Consider the following 18,916-nt stretch of genomic DNA (forward strand, 5'->3'; position numbering starts at 1 on the left):
TTTGGCACGCTTGCCAAAAAGATTGGCTCTAACTGGTCTAGATTTATTTTGATAGTCTAGATCTATTTTCTTTGTTTGCTTGTTTTTTATTCTATCCTTTGGCAATGAAGTGGCCAAAACTGAATGTACTATGGAAGCACGGTGGTGTTTAGTTGATTTCCATAGCATTGCCACAGCTGTGTAACAGGGAACCCTAGCTCTATTATGGAGAAAAGAGGGCAAGGTGAGGAAAAGTAGAGGGGCCCTTTTCAGGCTAGAGCTTTTGCCTGCAGAGAAGGAAGGAATGGCAACTCAGCTAGAGGGGGAAAAGACTCTAGTATCCAGGAAAAACACCAGTTGGTGAGTAGAGAGGAGGCAAGTTGTCAGCTGCTGGTAACCTTTTCCTAATATTTTTTATGGTGGTCTTGGAGAGGGAGTATGTAGTTGCCTCTGTCAGGTGGAGGCCTCAGAGGTGCCAAAGACCCTGGCTGCTTACCTAAATGCAGCCTCCTAAACATCATACTATAACCTCAAGGCATGGCAGGTAAGAGAAAGGAGCCAGATTAGGGTGCTGAGGTAGGCCGCTAGGTGCTGCACAGCCCCCAGGAGGTTACAAGCTGTCGCTCACAATTACTACATCTGTCCAGAATAAGAATTCACTTACTTTTACTCTCCCTTCAAGGACAGTGCACAATGATCCTATCCTCTGTTCAGTGCATCTGAGCCTATCCTCTTATTTAATGCAGTTTAATCAAAGAGCAGAACAAACTAGTGTATCCTCTTTATTCTTTTGCCTTCAAACACCACTCTCCTTGAGGTGACAATCTTGTCTGAGAAAACTGATGTCCTGCAAAAAAACCTAAAAAAATAAAAACATAGAAAGACAAATCCTATCCTTTCCCCACCTGGGTTCCTTCCTTCCCTGTCTGGTAAAGGTCTACTCTAAATACTGCTTCACCAGAACTCTCAGGACTTGGCTGGAGTCTGTTTCCACCCCCTACCCCCCCCTTTACTGTCTTGGACATCTTGGACTAACTTTCTTTGCAGAGAGAATGCCAGCTGGATGCTGTCCCTTACACCATTCATTATTCCTTTAGATACTTCCTGTCTTGGGCCAGAGAGGTGAGTTCTTACTTTAGCTACCATTAACCCACAGTGATGCTAACTCAGCATGCTTTTATCATAAGTCTGGCAGTGCCGAATACAAGCTCCATATCTACAGACTCGTAGCTTTCATTTTTAAAAAGTCAAATTTGTGGACATAGAGAAAAGCCTTTAAAAGGTAGCTTGGAAGCAGTCTAGGAACTTGAAATAGACAAAGGCAGATTTTCCTCTGAGCCCTTTTCAATATTCTGTGAAGCTGATCTGTTTCTTTCAGCTTAAAAGTAGATACTTTATTGTTATTATTCTACCAAAATGTTAAATTGCCAAAATGTAAAACCATCCTGTAATGTTAAAGCAGAAGAGCATTGGTTATGTGCTTGACAGCAGTGTTTTTGGTCATCTCCCTTCTTAATAAAAAAACAGTGTAAATATTTCTTCTGTTACTTTATCAACTGTATCATATTATGAGGCAGAGTTAGGATTTCATCTAAGATTATTTTCAAATGGAATATTCTCCAGACTTATTTTTTTTGGTTTAAATCTTGACATTACAGGCTCTGACACAGGATCCCAAAACCTTGAGGAGGACTATGTGGCAAACTACTGAATGATCCAAAGAGGCTCATGGAACAAGGCTCACTCTGTTTTCCCCAGGTCACTCTTCTTCCCAGGGTTGAGCTGGCAAGGATTGCTACTGTTGTTATATTACTGTGGGCATCTCACTGTCACTAGAGAAGGGAGGGGGACTTGCAGTGCCTGGTCGACCCCTGAGGGATCTGGAGTAATGCTGCAAGGCAGGGGCAATATCTTTTATTGGACCAACTATGTAGTGTGGATTAAATGAGACAATGTAAAACATTTTCATCCAGTCTCTGATTATGGGAAGCTAGGCCCAGGAATTGAAGCACAGGGGAGGGGGCTCAGAGAAATTCTCAGGTGTAGCAAAAGCAAAGAAGCTGAGTGGGTCCAACAAAAGAGATCACCCCAAAACATCCTTGCCTATGGCATAGTTTCTGGACTATCGTGGCTACAACATCACTCTTAGGGCCTTATTACACAGTCATTTTGTGTGGCTCCTGGAGTCCTTAACACCTGGATTGTCTGCACATTAACAACTGAAACTGGTTTTAAGCAGTCATTAAGCAACTCAGCTTTATGCCACTCCAAGGCAGGATTATCTCTGATATGCATTACTCAACTGGCACTCGAGTCTGGGCTGGGCCAGTGCTCCTGCTAAGACCAAAACCAGAGGTTCCTGGCTAGAGTGTCTTGCCCCTCTGCTCAGGGTCAGACAGATTGCCATATTTGGGGTCAGGAAGAAATTGCACCCTGTGGTCGAATTGATATGGACTGTGGGGTTTTTTTGTCTTCCCCTGTAGCAGGGGCATGGCCCTCTACCCTGCGATATCTTGAGTGAATATTGACAACTTTTTATTGAACCTGGACATTGGCTGCCCTGGTTCACCTGCGGGCAGAGGTTAGGTTGTTAGGGCTTTGCTGTGTCAGGCTTGATGATAGTCTTATGCAGAGTTGAGGGAAGTTGAGGTTAGGTATTAGGAAGAATTTCTTACTAGGAGGATAGTAAAACACTGGACCAGGTTACCCATTGCTACTACTGACTGTGATGCCACATGGCTCCCCAGTGTAAAAATGAAGGGCTTGATGTGGCATGCCATGCTGGGTGCCAGATTCTGGGCCCATGCATCAGTCAGAGCCCTGGCAGTGGCTCTGAGGAAGGGTGTCTTGGCCAGCCAACATCTTTTTTTTTTTTTTCCTGTTTTAATTTTGGGGCAGCCAAGACCATTTGGGCTCTACCACATAAGAAACCAGCTCCACCATAGGCTTGCGTAGTACATGGGAAACTGAGCATGAGCCTGGCCTGTGGAGACTGGGTGCAACTTGCTGAGGTTATTTGACCTGAGCAGCCTTTCCTGCCCAGAGCTGGGAGGCTGGACCCGATGAGGTCCCTTCCAGCCCTAAACCTCTGTGAATCTGTGATGGCAGCTCCATCCGTGGGGGTTTTCAAAACCCGGCTAGACAAAGCTTTGGCTAGGATGATGTAGTTGGGGCTGGCCCTGCTTTGAGCAGGAGGTTGGACTAGATGCCTCCCGAGGTCCCTTCCAGCCTTCCTTTTCTATGATTTGCACGAGATCCTTCAGGTAGGGATGATCCTACCTCAGGCAGGGGTCGGATTAGATGCCCTGTGCCGGTCCCTTCCAGCCCTGCTGCTCCCCGACTCCGAGCCCAGGGGGCACAAGCCGGCGAGCAGAGGCAGCTGCGGCGGCTCGGAGCGCGGCTCGTCTCCAGCAGAGGCGGAGCCTGCCGGGCCCGTCGGGGGATGCCTCCCGCGCCCCCGCCCCCTGCCCGCTCGTCGGCCCGGCCCGGCCGGACCGCACTCCGCGGCGCAGCATGGGGAGCGGCGCGCTCTGCCTCGCCCTGCTGCTCGTCTGCCCCGGCCTCGCCGACACAGGTACGAGTGGAGGGCGAGGGGGTCCGCCGCCCGGGCTGTGAGGAAAGCAGGCGGGCAGCGGGGCAGGAGGCGTGCGGGGGCCGCCGCTGCCGCCGCCTCCTCCTCCTCCTCCTTTCCCCCCCGGATGCCCTTGGACCGCCGCCTTCTGCCCGCCACCGCCGTCGGGGAGGCGCTGGCCCTGGGCGGGAGCTGCCTGTGGAGGAGCGCGGGCTCCGGCTCGCCTCGCCTCAGCCCCTGCCTGCCTCGGGGACGGGGCAGCAAAGAGCCTGGGGCATCTGCTGGGGCTTTTAGGCAAGAGGTTTGAGGACTGCTTTGGATCCCGCTCCGTCCTCCGCCAGCTGTCTGTCTCTTCCTCTCTTCTCTTCCTCTCTTTTCCTTTCTTTTCTTTCTCCTGTAATTTGCCAGGGTTTAGCACTCACTTTACAGCCATTCTTGAGCCAGCATTTCTTTCTTGTTACCCCTGTTACCACTGACCGGGCTTCCAGAGGGTTCATCTTCACTTTTACTAACTGAACTAGCACATTACAGTGATTTTTGATTGTCGCCGCCCCCCCCCCGCCTTCTTAAGAGGTGAACAAAAAAAAATGTTGCTGTGTTTTTCTTGGTTTAGTTTAACGCTTCCGGCAAGGGCAGACTGGGTTCAGGGGCACCAGGGGCTGCACAGCCCAGGCAGACATACTGGCCACAGACATTTGGGGCAGGCAGCATGTGCCTCCTCCCCTCTGGCCAGACCAGCACCAGAGGTTCCTCGCCACCCCGTGTGTGGCAGTGGCTTCCTGGTGCAGTCTGTTGCTAGGAGCCCTATGGGTGGCCCTGCTCCCACTTTGCTCTTTGCAGGTGACTGCCACCACCAGTGCCGTTGGGACAGGACAAGAGAGGACAGGACAGCCCCGCCTTGCAGGGACTGGTAGAGGGGCAGGCAAGTAACCAGAGAGAGCACGGAGCCTATGCTGCCTTCCCAGGCCATGGCCCTGGCCTGTCCTGCAAGGCTGGGGGACTGCAGCCCCAGCTGTGCAACACCTGCCAGATAGAGGAGCTGAGCTGTGTCAGGTCGGGGCTGTCTTCAACTCAGTGGTGCTTGTGCCTCCTGGCTTGTCCCGAATGTGCTGAGGAGGCCAGGCGGGCCCAGCCACAGCCCCCTGATGGGCGCAGAAAGAACCTGCTCTCGCAAGGTGGGGGACCTCCAATTTTTTGTTTGCCCAGGGCCCCGATAAACCTTAATCTGCTGCTGTCTTCTGGCTAAAATAATTTTAAAGCAAAGTTAGAAAATGAACTGATGTTCCTCCTTGTAGCTTCTTCACTCCACTGAATAAGTAAGGGCAATGTTTCTGATCAAGAGTTCGCTGGTCAAGTCCACCCTCTTGCATAAGCATCTGCTGGTCACTTCAACGGGCTTCACGTTGGCACATGGAGTCTGTCCATGCTCGAGTTGTCTGATCCAAGGTCAGGGCCTTTATTAAAACAAGACCAGCAGGAGGGAGTGTGGGTGGGGGTGAGTGAAGGCAAGAAGAAAAAGGTTCCGTGGTCATAACCAAGGCTACTTTTGGCTTTTAATTACAAGTTGGTTAGAGATTAGGATGACTGCAAGTGTTCTAGAAAAAGAAGGATCCTATAAATGGGCACAGTTAAGACTGGAAATAGATTTTGTGGAGTTTTGTAGCTGTTATAGTAACTATTTGTCTATCTCCTCTTAAAAATATTGTAACTTTACTCCAGTGCCATCAGACTGGACGTATCATGTGTGCTTTATCCATTTTTAAGATGGAAATTGAAATTTGGGTTCATTCCCAGTTAATAGGAAGTCAGAGTCTGTGGCTCTGTCTGCTCTTTTTAAAGCAATGAAGCAAGCACCACATCAATGTAAGTCAAGATGGTAAGAGCAATGGGAAACTAGGGTACAGTGGTAGTTTAACACTGAGTATCTCCTTGGAAATTTATGCCCCAAAATAGCCTTTCAAACTAAGTATTGTCAGTTCATTTAAGGGCATATTTGAATGGGACAGAAGCAATAAATAGGTAGCTATAATCCAGGTGTTCGTATGTGAAAAAACTTTGTTGGTGATACTTGCCATCTTTTGTGTCCAAGAGCAATGGCTGCTTGAGCCACGATTCTGTCTGTTGTGGTGTATAAAATAAAACAATGACCACATTCATGGGCTGAAGTTTGCCTTCATTATTTTTGTTGGCGTGCCTCAATTAATTTCTTTCCAGTGCAGAGATCCTGGAACACAAATTTAAATTATTTCTTTATAAAATACTGAGGTGTTGGACACATCACGGGCTAAATCAACAGAGACAATAGAAATATCTGTCCTGCTTTTTCTCTGGGGATGGCTGTTCCTGCCAAACTATCTTTATTTGCTTGGGCAGATGATTGAATGCCTTACTTTGAATTTCATGTTAGTACCAGTTTTTAATTTAATTTGCATGAGGATGCTAATATCCAATGTTTGGCTTTCTTTCTAAGAGACCAAGCATATAATTTCTGCTCTGCTTTACCCACAAGTTAAAAAATCCAAGTATGTGCCCATAATCTTTGAGTTGGCTGCACAAGAGACTGCCTGTTTCAGCTTTTACTGCATTGGAAAATCCAATTTTCCTTTACTTACAGTGGCAAAAACTTGAAAGCACTGAAAATCAGCAGCAAATTAACCAACTGCGGAGTTAATAGATTTTATGTTCCACTATCTTGGCCCTTTAATAGAATAGGTGTGTATTTGCCTCTCATATCTTTCTTTACAGTTGATATAAACTCTTCTTATTTTAAAATAGTACCAGTTAATAAATGAAAATGTTTATTTAATTGAGAACAGGGATGGCCGACCTGCGGCATGTGTGCTACAAGTAGTGCGAGCAGCTGTTGTCGGTGGCATGTGAGGCCTGGCACCTCTTTTCTGATGCCCCAGGATGCAAAATCAGGTACAGCTGTAGAGGGCAGGGGTCAGAGTGGCAGTCAGAGAGGGCCGGAGCTTAACGTCTGGCATACTTACCTAAAAGATTGGCAACCACTGATCTAGAATACTGACCTATTGACTATGGAACACCTTTAAGTACAGAAAGATAAGTTTTTGCACAATGAATTTAAAGAAGAAATCTTAATGATCTGTGTGCTGTCTTAAATATAGGAAAGTTATGCTGTATCTGTTTTAACAATATGTTTCCATTGAAGCATTTGATAGCTGATCAGTTCTGCTAGTAAAGGAAAGTACCCTGCTTTGGATCCAGACATGAGCATGTTTTATTTCAATACTAATTTATCTGAACATGGAAAATAGTTTATTTTGGCCACGGCTTTTGGCCTGAGATGCTTTAATTTGTCAATTTATTTTCCTTGCTGTTTTTCTATGCATTGTATTCTGAACTCTGAAGTGTCCAGTACTGACAGCACCTTGCATCAGACAGTTTAGTTAGGACATAATGAGAGGAAGTCTCTGGACAGTAACAGGTGGTTCTGATGGTCTAGTAAAAGCCATATGAATCTAGACTACTTTAACTTTGTGAAAATCCCCCCTGCCCCTCACCAATGATCTATGCTGCTGTACTTTTCTCCCACTTACTTGATAACTACCTAAATGAGCATGCTGTCAGGTTCAAACCACCTAGATATCCTGAAACAATAGGGTTGAAATCCAGCAGCGTTAATTTAAGCCCCTGACAGACATGCATATTAAGTGCTTTAATTTCTGGAGCACTTCAGATTTGATACAGCACAGACATGCAGCTACCCTGGGAGGAGCAGAGCACTGAGGGATGCCAGAGGAATGCTGTATAGATCTTTCAAGCAGCACTTCAAAAGGAAGTGGTTCAAGGAGAGTCCTCATTTTTTTGAAGGTTGTTGCTGAAGCTCTTCTCTGGCCGTGAAGACACAGAATTTCAAAGATACTTTCAGCTGCACACAAAGCCTATTCCACCCTGTGGCAGTCCTTCTAATGCAGTCTTAAATACAGGAGGCCTTTTTGATGGTATTTGGCCCAGTCTTTGCAGCCACTCTTTTCTTGGATGTTCCTATCCCTCCCAAACATACTCACGCGTGCGTACCCCCTTCTGCATACTCCGGTGGCTGCTATTAGGATTTTGTATGGTTCGACACATTTAAAGCATTGACTTGTAAATCTTCTATAGGTTTGCTGTAGTGTTCCCATTACCACGGTATTCTTCAGCTACTTTGTTAGCCATGTATAAGTTCAGCTGTAGATGGGGACTTAAATGGTAATATATACATATGTGGATAACTCCTTCTACAGTTCTTTGGTGTAAGCCAGTAAAGGGAGCACATTTCAAGTTCCTCCTAACTCCCATCAGTATTAGTACATAGAAGTTAGGAAACTTTGATCTAAAATAAAGTTTGATACAAGACGTTTTAAAGAAGGAGCAGAATGTGATTAGATTGCCCATGGACCTAGAAGGGAGACAGAATTAAAATAATTGAAAAACCAACTTGAAAGCAAGTCAGTTGTAAACTCTAAACTAGAGCTGCCTGACCAGGACCACATGCTTTCTGGGCCACACCAGAAGGAGTCTCGGGCCCAACAGGCCACACCAGGGCAAGCCACAGATGGCCATCCCACACCACTGTGCCATGTGCCTGTTTCCCTGCCCCGCCCTCTCTGCTTCACCATGTGCCTGCAACTCCCTCCCCCATAGCACCACTTGCCCATGTGGGCTCCTCACCACTGCATCTTGTACCTATGACACCCCTCTTCCCTGGCAACTCCCCTACCTTGCTGCTCTGTGTGCCTCAGGCTCATCCCTTTGGGTGGGAGCCAGAAGCAACAGCTGGAGGAGAGAGCGGGAGCCAGAGCATGGGGAGAGCAGTGGCTGAGCATGAGTCTACTTTAGGGGCTGCAGACGGGCTGAGAGACAGGAATTCCAAGACAGAATTTAGATAAGAATTTTCTTTTTGGCCAGCTGTACCCTCAAGTGTTTTGATTTCAAGGTGGTTTAGTAAATTACTTTAACTCTCTTGAATAATCAGGATTTATGCTAAGAGGGAAGTATTATAAAAATGAGGTAACAGTGTAAATGTATTTACATAATATGAGTAGGAATCTATTTGGATCATGGTTTTGTGAGTTTGCATGGAATCACTGGGGGGAAAAAACTTGCTAAAAATAAAATGCTGTCTCCCTCTTCCCTCTGCTGCTGATTGGCTGAGTGGGCTGCCTTTCATGCAGTCCTGCCCCTCTCCACTAATCAGTGGTGAAGGGCAGGGTCACATGAAGGGCAGCCCTCTTGACCAATCAGCAGCGAGCAGTGGGGCTTCATGAAAGGCAGCCCTTGGGTGGCCAGTCAGGGGTGGGGCCGCCAGGGCCTCTGTGCCAATCAGTGGCAGGCCCCTCGATAAGCCCATGAAAATGGCCAGAGCTGCAATCAGCCTTATATGATTATATATACATATGTGGATAACTTCTTGTACAGTTCTTTGGGAATGAAATGAGACATTGTAAATTGTAAGCCACTGAAGGGAGCACATTTCAAGTTCTTCCTAACTCCCATCAGTATTAGTAAATGGAAGTAAGAAAACTTTGAGGGGAGCTCCCACCCTTGATTTCCATAGATTCCTAAATATGAGGACCTATCCTTGATTCTATTTACTTTGGCATATCTCTAAAATAGACAGTGAAAAATTTAAAGTTTTCACAAAGTATATCTCACAAAGTGGGCCATCTTCATTAGGTATATTTCCCCATCATAGCAGTAAGCTCATGACCAGTTATCTCAACCAGCTTCCTTCCTGAATGGTTTTTACTCAAAAAAGTAATTGCATCCTGATTGATGGGTATCCTCAGCATGTAACTACTGAGCAACAGCTGAGGAATTTTGTGCAAATATGAAATCAAGAATGAAATCATATCAGTGAAAGGGTGTCACTTTTTAATTTCACAGAGGAGTGTATTTGATGAGCTGGCCAACTACACATTTACCTGCATTGAAATAGAACCACTACCTGTGTTTTAGTATTCAGACCAAATAACTGCGACTTGGATGAGTGTACATCTTTAAGCACTGGGGACAACAAAGGAAACTGGGAAGATAACAGCTAGTGATAAGGTCCTTCTGTTTAAAAGCTAATGTATCCTTTTGATTGGTTGCAGAAGCAGCGAGCTGTAGAAATCAACAAAGAGGACATGAATGCTACCCAAAGATCTTGTGTGTGTAAAGTGAGGATGTGAAAACGAAATGCCTGCGACCATGTGAGAATATCAAAACTTCAGATTCACAAACAAATTCACAAATGAAAAGATGCATTTCATTGTGGTTTTATCTTTTTCAGGCAGCAGTAGGATGAAATTAGTAGTTACAAACAAAGAAAAAATTGCAGAAGACAAATTCCTTCCTGCAGTGCTTAATGTAAGCAGCCTGGGTTCAGATTATTAGGTCAGATTATAGCCGAGAAAGATGCTGAGTACAAGATCTGGCATGTTGTTGCTGTTTTCCATTATTGACTAGATGCATTCCATACAATAAGCCAGTGGTTTAGAGCATGGAGACCTGAGTTAATGTTTCAAGTCTTGCTATTCATTCTGTGTAACATTAGGCAAGTCACTTAATATCTCTATGTTACAGCTTATCTTCTGTAAAATGGAGATAGTAAAAATGCCCGTCTTTGTAAAATGCTTTGAGTTTTGTGTGGGCCTCAGCCGTGTTTTGGAAGTGTTGACATAGACAGCTATCTAAATCAGTAAAATTATCTGAAAGTCATTCAAAGAATGTGCCAGAAACACTTCTTCAGGTGTTCAAGTCCATTGTTTCCTTTCCTTTCCTTTTTTGTTTTCTTGCAACAAGGTATTTAGCAGAATTTGCAGATTTGTTGGAATCTGACAGGCTGTGTCATGAGCTTTGGTCTCTGTCTAGCTGATGAAGCTGGACATTCTACTTACACACATCCAAGTTAAAATCCTTTGAGACTGTAATGAATGCAGAGATACTTCAATGATTGTTCCTTTATGTGTCAGCACATAACTTTGATCCCAGCTGTGAAGCTGATGAAGAGTAATACAAAGGGCTTGTCAAGAATTAGCAACGGATACTTCTACCATTTAAACACATGTTTTGGATTTGTTTTGGTTTTCACCTCACACTTTTGAGTTTCTGAATCTGTTTTGTCTTTTCATAATGCCCCCTGAGTGAAATGCTACAGAATCTACATTCCTCTTTTACTCGTAAAAGGCACGCACTTTTTTTAGTTGGGTAAATTAAAAGGTCAGCATACCAAGTGTTGCTGGCTGGTAGCGAGCACTCTTCCTCTATTTCTAGCTATTAATTGTATTTAAAGAAGCACCATTAAAGTCATTAGACAAAAAATCTATATTTCAGTACCTTTTAAATGTAATTCCAAATGATAGGTCTTTAACTTTCATGATTCTGATCTCTGTTTTATTTAGAAATAGCTTGAGATAACTTAAATGTCTGATACCGCGTAGGTTTTTATATGAAGGCGTGGGAAGATGTTTTGTGATCTCTAAAGGGGTTCTGAAGACAGAACTGTTCAATTTTACCAAAGTGATTAGTCACTTTTGGTGAATATGACCTGTTCTTAAGCCTCCCTGTAATTTTGTTTTAACACTTTTGACAATGTTTTCTTGTTTTAAAGGGTTTTTTTCTTTTACCTTTTTCAAGATATAAGGGACACAGAAAGTAGAAACTGCTGTTAAAGGCACAAAAATAAAACTTTTTTTTCTTTAGCTTGCTAAGTTATACTGGTAGGTGCTATTTGGCAGCTATCCATTTTTAAGATAGAAATGTTGAATTTGTCATTCCTTAAGCCCCCCATAATGACAGTAGAGGGAGGGGGACGCCTTTTAGTACAGGAAATGCTAAGCAGAACTTTGAACCAAGTGACAAATGTGCTCCATGCTTCTCCATGCTTTTAAGATACCGAAGTGAAGTGCCACTCCTCTTAGTTTAGCTGTTTCAGATACGATCTTGTATGCCTGTACAGTTCTGTGGGAAATGTCCCCCAGGACTTTAGGTCTTCCTTTTTATTTGTTCAGTACCTGGGCCAGACTAGAGTGGATGCAGGAGAGGGAATATAGTGGTGTTCTCCCAGTTTTGGAGAGAGCATCTGGCGTGCCAGAATGCAATGCTGCAGTGCTCACAGAAATTTTTGCAGCGTTTCTTTGTCATGCTCTATTCTGCCCTGTGATGGATAACACTAATGTTTTCATTTTTGGGTACCTCACAGAAAGGAACAGCACTGGGATGTGCCTCTCTGGTCACTGTTTTAGCTCTTGCTCTGCAAACTAGGGCACATATCAGTTACTCCGGTATTAACTTTAACCAGTTGAAGCAAGCATTATTTTTGTTAACACAAGGGATGCTCTTTTAAATGATGATGCTTAAATTCTAGGGCAGAAAAGGGTAGTTATTCAAAAAGAACCTGGCTGCTGGGGTACTGGAAACTATGCCAGCTTAGGACTCACTAACTAGGATTTTTCTGTGTAGCTTTTTTGCTCCTAGATTGGATGAACTTGTGTGTCATTCTCAAATGTACTGTTAATGCAGCAGATCCCAAACCCATTGATTTAGGCCCTTTGAGAACCCAAAGAAACTGTCTGGCAAACTACAGTACCAGCATACATGAAAGGAAATGATGGGAGCTTATGAGTATGTGGGAAGGGGCTGTGACATCAATGGTGATTTTGTGCTGATGACTTTGATTAAGCTATTTCAGGTTTTGTGATGTATTGGAAAAAATTCTGGAAGAGACTGAAAATTCTTAAAGGCTTTTTGTGACTGTAACAAAACACACATTACTTAAACTCTTCTTCATGACTAATGGAACTTGACAGCTCTATTGCTGCTTTTTGATTTCAAATACACAGTAAGAGTTTTCTCTGATACTAGAACTTGCAGTTGCTTTTTGGAGAAGAATGCATAGTTTGCTAGGTACCAGTAATTAACTCTGCAGATGATTTAAGTATATTGGAAACTGTGTATTGATACTGTCTATATCTAAATAAAGGCTTTGCAGCCATACAACAACACTGAAAAATGAATTTGATAAAAGTTACAATGGTTTTTATTTCAGGAAATACTCTGGCTAAAGTATAAATGTGCATGGCTTTTTAATGTATGTACATTTGAATAATTTTGAAAATTGCTTCATACAAATTTTGCTTTGAAGTTCCATAATGAAAAAAAACAGTGTTACCATTGTGTAGAGGGAAAACTTACTTTTTTCTCAGTGATTCTGACAAATGTTAATATTTGTCAAACTCAGTGAACAGTCTTAGAAATCTGAGATCATGTAGCTAAAGCAGCTAACTAAAACAATTTAGTATAAACACAGTGAGATTTCAGGGGATGTAAAAAATGTGTGATAAAGTTAGACAAACATACTGTGTTCTGCCCGCCATCTCTCATTCTATTGTTTGTCCATTCAGGAAATGCCATTTCCTTTTAAGGAATGACTAGTTGCACATCTGTAGCCTAAGAATATCATCATAGTTTAAAAGCAGTTCTATCTTCTGCCCATCAGTCAGGCTTCTTTAGCTTGGCTTTGTCATGCTGAATGGTTTACACAAAGCCTACACTTAACCAGCGTGGGCTGGCAAAGTATGTGTTAATGGTAACCAAAGTCTGTCTGCCATCTGGCTGTATCACCAGAATTGAACCTACTGTGGTCCCTGCTGGAATCACTTCAAGGATCTTTGTCAGACTTGCTGCTACTGACTCCCCAGCTAGAATGAGACATTGTCTCCATCTCCTGCCTTGGAGTTAAGAACCTTAATACATTATGGTTTCCTCCATCGTTTTCAACTTTTCGGCAATGAAAAAAAAACTGCCTAATTTGTCTCATCATCTGAGCCTGTGGACTGTGGTTGTCTGACTTCTTTATGCTGCTCACAAGTAAAGCTGTTAAATCAAGATGAAGATGGCTTCATTCAATTCCTTCCTTGGATTTAAAAACATTTTAGGACAGGGGTCAGCATCCAATGGCATGCAGGCCAGATCCAGCCCTTGGAGTCAGACCTGGAGTTTCAGCACTGTATAGAGTTGGGGGACTGTAGAAACTTCTTTCATACCAGGGTAGGGAGAAGCAGTGGTGGGAGCTTTTTCTGTGTTGCAGCAGGAATAAGCGGTGGTATTATACGGGTCTTAGTGCTTGCCCACCTCTGACCTGAGCTGAGCCATTCTGCCTTGTGTTCTGAAAAGACTGCCAACCACTGCATTATATCTAGTCAATGTACTGGACATCTTATCTTGAGCACCAACCCTCCCTGCCAGAAAGTACCAGGATTGGTAGCCTGATGTGAGAAATGAAGTCTCCCACCTCCCACACACATCCAGCTGCTGAGAGAGAAGTTGGTGTTGGGTGTTCTTATTAGCTTCCTTTCCCCAAAACAGTTGGCAATTCTGTCTTGGATATCTGCTACCTACTGGATGTCTGATAGATGGGAAGTTCATATGTAGTATTTTTAAACAGCAGCAGTGTTAAATATACATGGATCTCATCTGTATTGCTATTGGATTCTCAAGAGTGATGGTAAAAGTGCTCAAAGTTTGTTAACTTTTCTCTCCTACTTTCTTCACTCCCATGCTTCCCCAAACTCAGTTTCCAGTGGCCTTTGTGCTTTTCTAGATCATATAGATACCAGATACTGTGTGAAATGTGCTTATCCTTTTCTGTATCAACAAATGTATGTCCTCCATAGAAACCTACATGGTCTTCAGTAGTTTCTTACTACTGTATTAAAATAAAAGATACAATAAACTAGAGGTGCCTTGGCCTGGAAATCTGGTTCTGTTTCCAGTTCTGGTAGTGACTTATTTTTTTGTGGCCTTGGGAAAGTTACCTCTTCGTGTTTTGTTTTGTTTTTCCCATCTGTCAAATGGGGACAATGATGCGTATCCGTCATGGTAAAACACCTTAAAAGCTTTGGTTGACAAACGAAGACAATTTAGCTGTTGTTATTGCCATATTATGAAATGTGAAAATTGAGAACATATGTAGGATTTACACTCGGCTTAGCTGTAAAGCTTTCACAAGGAGGTCCTGCAACTCCTTAAGTATGTGAAAATAAATGAGCAATAGCTGCAAGCATACCATGTAGTGTCACATACACCATCTGTATAGCTTTCCATTTGCTTTTTTTATTGTTTTGTCTGTGCCTCTTTAAGATGCCCCTGTTTTTGTTTAAATCATTATCAGTAACCACTTTTTAAATTATATTGGCTTAGAGTTCAAGTGTCCTTTACTTATCTTTAAATAATTGGTCTTAACATTTTTGGGGGGAATCAGACATTTTTTGTAGACGTTTTTTGTGAGGGAATCTGCAAGTGACTGCTTCAGATTCTGAGTCGCAGTATAACAAAGTGAAAGTGTGAATAACTATTTGCGACATTTATTGTTGTTGGCTTTTTTGTGATGATGGTAGAAAGGAGAACAGTTATCCCATTGGCAGCTTAATGAAAGACACTGAATGTATTGTGTTTAATGATAACCTCTCTGAAGGATAGGGGTCATTAGTCTCAGAAAATGAAAATGTCAAACCATTTTGGTAATTACTTTGTAATGATGAATTAATACAGGTTTACCCCACTTTATGTGGGTTCTGTATGTACAAATTCGCTCTTACACATTGTCTGCGACATGTTTCTATAATTGCCATCCCCATTATGATAGTGTCTTGTGCTTGTGTTTGTGCTGTTGGCGAGTACCAAAATTGTCTTGTAAAAGTGGTTGAAGTGGAGTGGGGGTCAGTACAGTCCAGGTCTTGGAACGTATCCCTATTTGTTACATTGTAAAGTGGGTTTCCTTTATGTGAACTTGAGTTATGCACTGTTTTCCAGAAATGCATGTACAGCATAAAGCAAGAGAAACCTGTTATTTGAAATGAATGTTTTAGATATCTTTTTTTCATGGTAGTTGTGTGCCTGTGTGTTTTGAAGAAGTTTTCAGAAAAAGAATATGTTGTTGAAATTAATATACCAGTAGTTTTGGATGTTTTAAAGTGGCATTTCAGACTTGCTGAGTATGATGGCAAAATAAGAAACTCCTTTTGGACCCAATGGTCCTTTTTTTAGGTTCACTTAAAAAAAGATATTCTTAGGATGGGCCAGAATGTTATATTGTTAGAATTTATTTCGTATTTCCAAACTAACAATTCAGCTGTTTCTTATGTTACAAGAAAAGCATAACTTAAAAAAACCCTGTGTTTCTAAGCTAAAAGGCATAATTAGAAACCCACTTTAAAGCTGACAAGAAGTTAAAAGGTGCAGGAGGTATAGAGCGAAATCAAACCGATATAAAACAAGGTTTGCTTACATCAGAGCCAGAACAGACTGTCAGGGGGGAATGGAAATAACTTTTCATCAAGCTGCAAAACAGGCCCACATCAAGAGACCTCCGTGATGAAAATGAAGTAGATCAGGGGTCAGCAACTCTAGTACACATTAGGGTGTGGTACGCAAAGGCATTTTACTTGGCATGCATACTTTGATGCAGGTGATGGGGAAGGGACTGGGTCTGTGCTGCTCCCCTGCTGTCTGCCCAGAGGTACATGTGCACCTGTCTCCAGCAAGGAGCAGGGCTCCGCAGATCTGGCTTCTTTTGCTTGCCACAGAGCCTGGGCTGTTCACAGCAGGCAGCAGGGAGGCTGCAAGCTGCTGCAATGAGGTCTGTGGAGCCCTGGCCTGGCTCATTGCTGGTGGTGGGTACATATGCACCTCTGAGTGGATAGCAGGGAAGGGGGTTGGGGCTGCACTACTGGAGTAAGGATCAGGCTCCTCGTGGCTCCCCTAATGTACGTGCCAACATCTTGCAAGTTAAGGTTGGGGTGTTTTGGTACTGTGCCCCAAAAATGTTGCCAGCTGCTGAAATGGATGGTTCTTTACCATCTTAGAATAATCTAAATGTATTCCTTTCCTTTTGTGGTTGAAAAGAATTATTCCTCCAAGCATCAAAGAGTTTGGCATCTAATTTGCATAAAGACAGTAACAAGTAAGAAATGAAACACTAAAGCATTAAAGGTCATAAATAAGCATTTGTATTTACAGAGGTTAGATGTTGCACAATTTTTAAAATGAGAATATTGACGGAAAAGTCTGGTGCATTTGTACTCCAACAAACTGCAAGTTTTTCAGGTTCCCATGAGATCTGACATACAGCAGTCTATGTTTTGGATTACATCTTCCCAACAGTTCTCTTAAGGCAGTATTATTTAATAGTCAGGCTCTTTTGTGTTTTGTAGATTTCAAAAAGTAGTCATGAGGAATTGTGGTAGGTACAGACTGAAATATCCTGCACGTGTGTGTGTACGTTTGTTGTGTTAAGTAAGAGAGACTTAAATAGGTACAACAAAAGTTTACAAGTTTGTACAAGTATAAGTGTTCTGCTCTTTTAGCTATTTTCAGTTCTTAGTTTTCTACAATCGGAACATGTCACCACTATAATGAACTCCTGAAAAGAACTGGACCCTGTGTATTTTATGTTTTGGGCACTGGCTAATAATGAACTCTCGTTATTTAATTTTTGCTAGGTGGAATGAGAGCCCTGTTACTGTTCTATTCAAGTTGCCAGACATTGTTTAGAATAATTTATAACTGCATTAGTTTCCCCAAAACACCTTCTGTCTATCAAAGGGATGACTAGGCTAGAGAGTGGGAGCCTGAAGCACTTCAGCTGCTGGCAGACATGAAAAAAAATACTTTTTACCAGAAGAGGCAGCATGTTACTCTGACCCGGCTCCCCACTGTCTGTATAGATTGGGTGCTTCAGCAAAGCTTTTTGGCTGATTCAATCAGCTATTAGATAAAAATTCCAGAAAAGCTCCACTGAAGTGCCCAATCTCTACAGACATTGGGTGAGCTGGGTCCAGCTAACACATGCCTATTCTGGGCATGCACTAGGCTCATTGTGGGGGTGCACCCAGTTTAAAATAAAGCACCGTTTTGTGGTTTTTACATCTGTAAGCAGCTGGCAGGTCTTGCTTGAGGCTGCCTATTTGCTTGATTCTACTCTGACGGATGTTATTTGGAGCTGTGACTGGAAAGGGCTGTCACTGCTACAGAGACCTCTAAAACGTGCTAAATGCTGGAGATAAATGGTAACAGGATTGAATCAGTTAAGACAATAGAACGTATTAACCCTCTAGTCCACTAGGATGTTTAGGCTAAACTATTTTTGATATCCATGAAAGTGGGTTAGAATGATTCCACTGAGTATAAATTAGCTAACATTGGTATGCAAAGTACAATAACTGTTCCTGCTTGATTGTGCATCCTATGTCTCAATACTGCAGCCTGCGGACACCCAAATTCCTATTTACTTCAGCTTGAATGCATGAGAAGTATAGACTTCATCTTAATAAATTTTTTTAGGATCAAAGCCACTGGCCATAACTACAGCTGTCTCCAGCATGTGTTACAAAACATGTGAAAAAACACTTTAGAAAGTATTCTAACCAAGTAAGAAAACAAAAAAATTGTTTAGAAGTTGGCAGGAGATTGGACACATTGGCCATCCCAGAATCTGCACGCAGTCTTATCTTGCTCCAGTGGAAGTCTGTGCCAAAACGCCCATTGTTTTTAATGAGGCAGGGGCAGGTCCTCATTCAGCATTGTAAACAGGAAGCACAAGCATTTAATCAAGAAATGTGAATACAGTCAGTGATTTAGGGCAGTGATTCTCAATCAGGGTACCATGGCATCTTGGGGTGCCATGAGAGCCTTTCAAGGGTGATGCAGGATGCCACACAGTGTTAGCACTGATAGGTTTGCAAACACAATTCATGAGATTTCAAATAGAAACCCATAGTTGTGGTCTTTCTGAGTTCTTTGCAGGAGAAAAACTGCTCTGTTGTTTTTCTGTAGTTAAAAGAGTGAAAAATAGCTGGCATTTTCTAAGGGGTGCCTTGAGTCTAAAAAGGTTGAGAACCACTGACTTAGCATCTCTTTTCATGGTTCCTGGAAAACAGTTAACAGTTCCCTGCATCACACAGAGACCCTAAGTCTATAAAATACTCTCTCTGCTTGACTGGGTACAGAATTGCAGTCAGTGATTTGCAGTTACAAAAAAGGGCTTTCAGAGCTCTTCCTTTTCCATGGGAGACTTTTAAAGTCAAAGCAGAAATTAAAATTATGAACTTTGGGGAAGATCTTTTGCTGTCTTAAGTATATGGATAAAATTTGCAGAGAAGTTATGAAGTCTACAATAACTGATATGAATGATGCATAAAGTGGTTCGTTTCTCTGGAGGCCACAAAGATCACAGACACACACTCATTAGATGGCACAAAAGGTGTATTTGCAAATAGGGTCAGAGCAGAGTCAAGAACTTAGATTACTTCGAATCAACAAAGGAATTTTGCAGGCAGTATTTATCTTCTCCCTCCTGGGCACGTGTGCAGAAACAGGAAC

The 18,916-nt window shown here is 42.8% G+C and overlaps 1 protein-coding gene across 2 annotated transcripts in view; it reads left to right on the plus strand.

Moving 5' to 3' along the window:
* Positions 1-3,427: 3,427 nt before the first annotated feature.
* The window catches only part of SRPX (sushi repeat containing protein, X-linked), a 72,124-nt gene continuing 56,635 nt past the window's right edge, over positions 3,428-18,916 (plus strand). For both annotated transcript variants that reach the window (XM_019529110.1, XM_019529111.1), the window contains exon 1: positions 3,428-3,553. In XM_019529110.1, coding sequence (XP_019384655.1) covers positions 3,493-3,553 — 61 coding nt within the window. In that variant the 5' untranslated portion in view covers positions 3,428-3,492. The remainder of the gene's footprint in view (positions 3,554-18,916) is intronic.

The sequence above is a fragment of the Crocodylus porosus genome, unplaced genomic scaffold, assembly GCF_001723895.1.
Source record: "Crocodylus porosus isolate Cpor-Errol unplaced genomic scaffold, CroPor_comp1, whole genome shotgun sequence".
Classification (NCBI taxonomy): Eukaryota; Metazoa; Chordata; order Crocodylia; family Crocodylidae; genus Crocodylus; species Crocodylus porosus.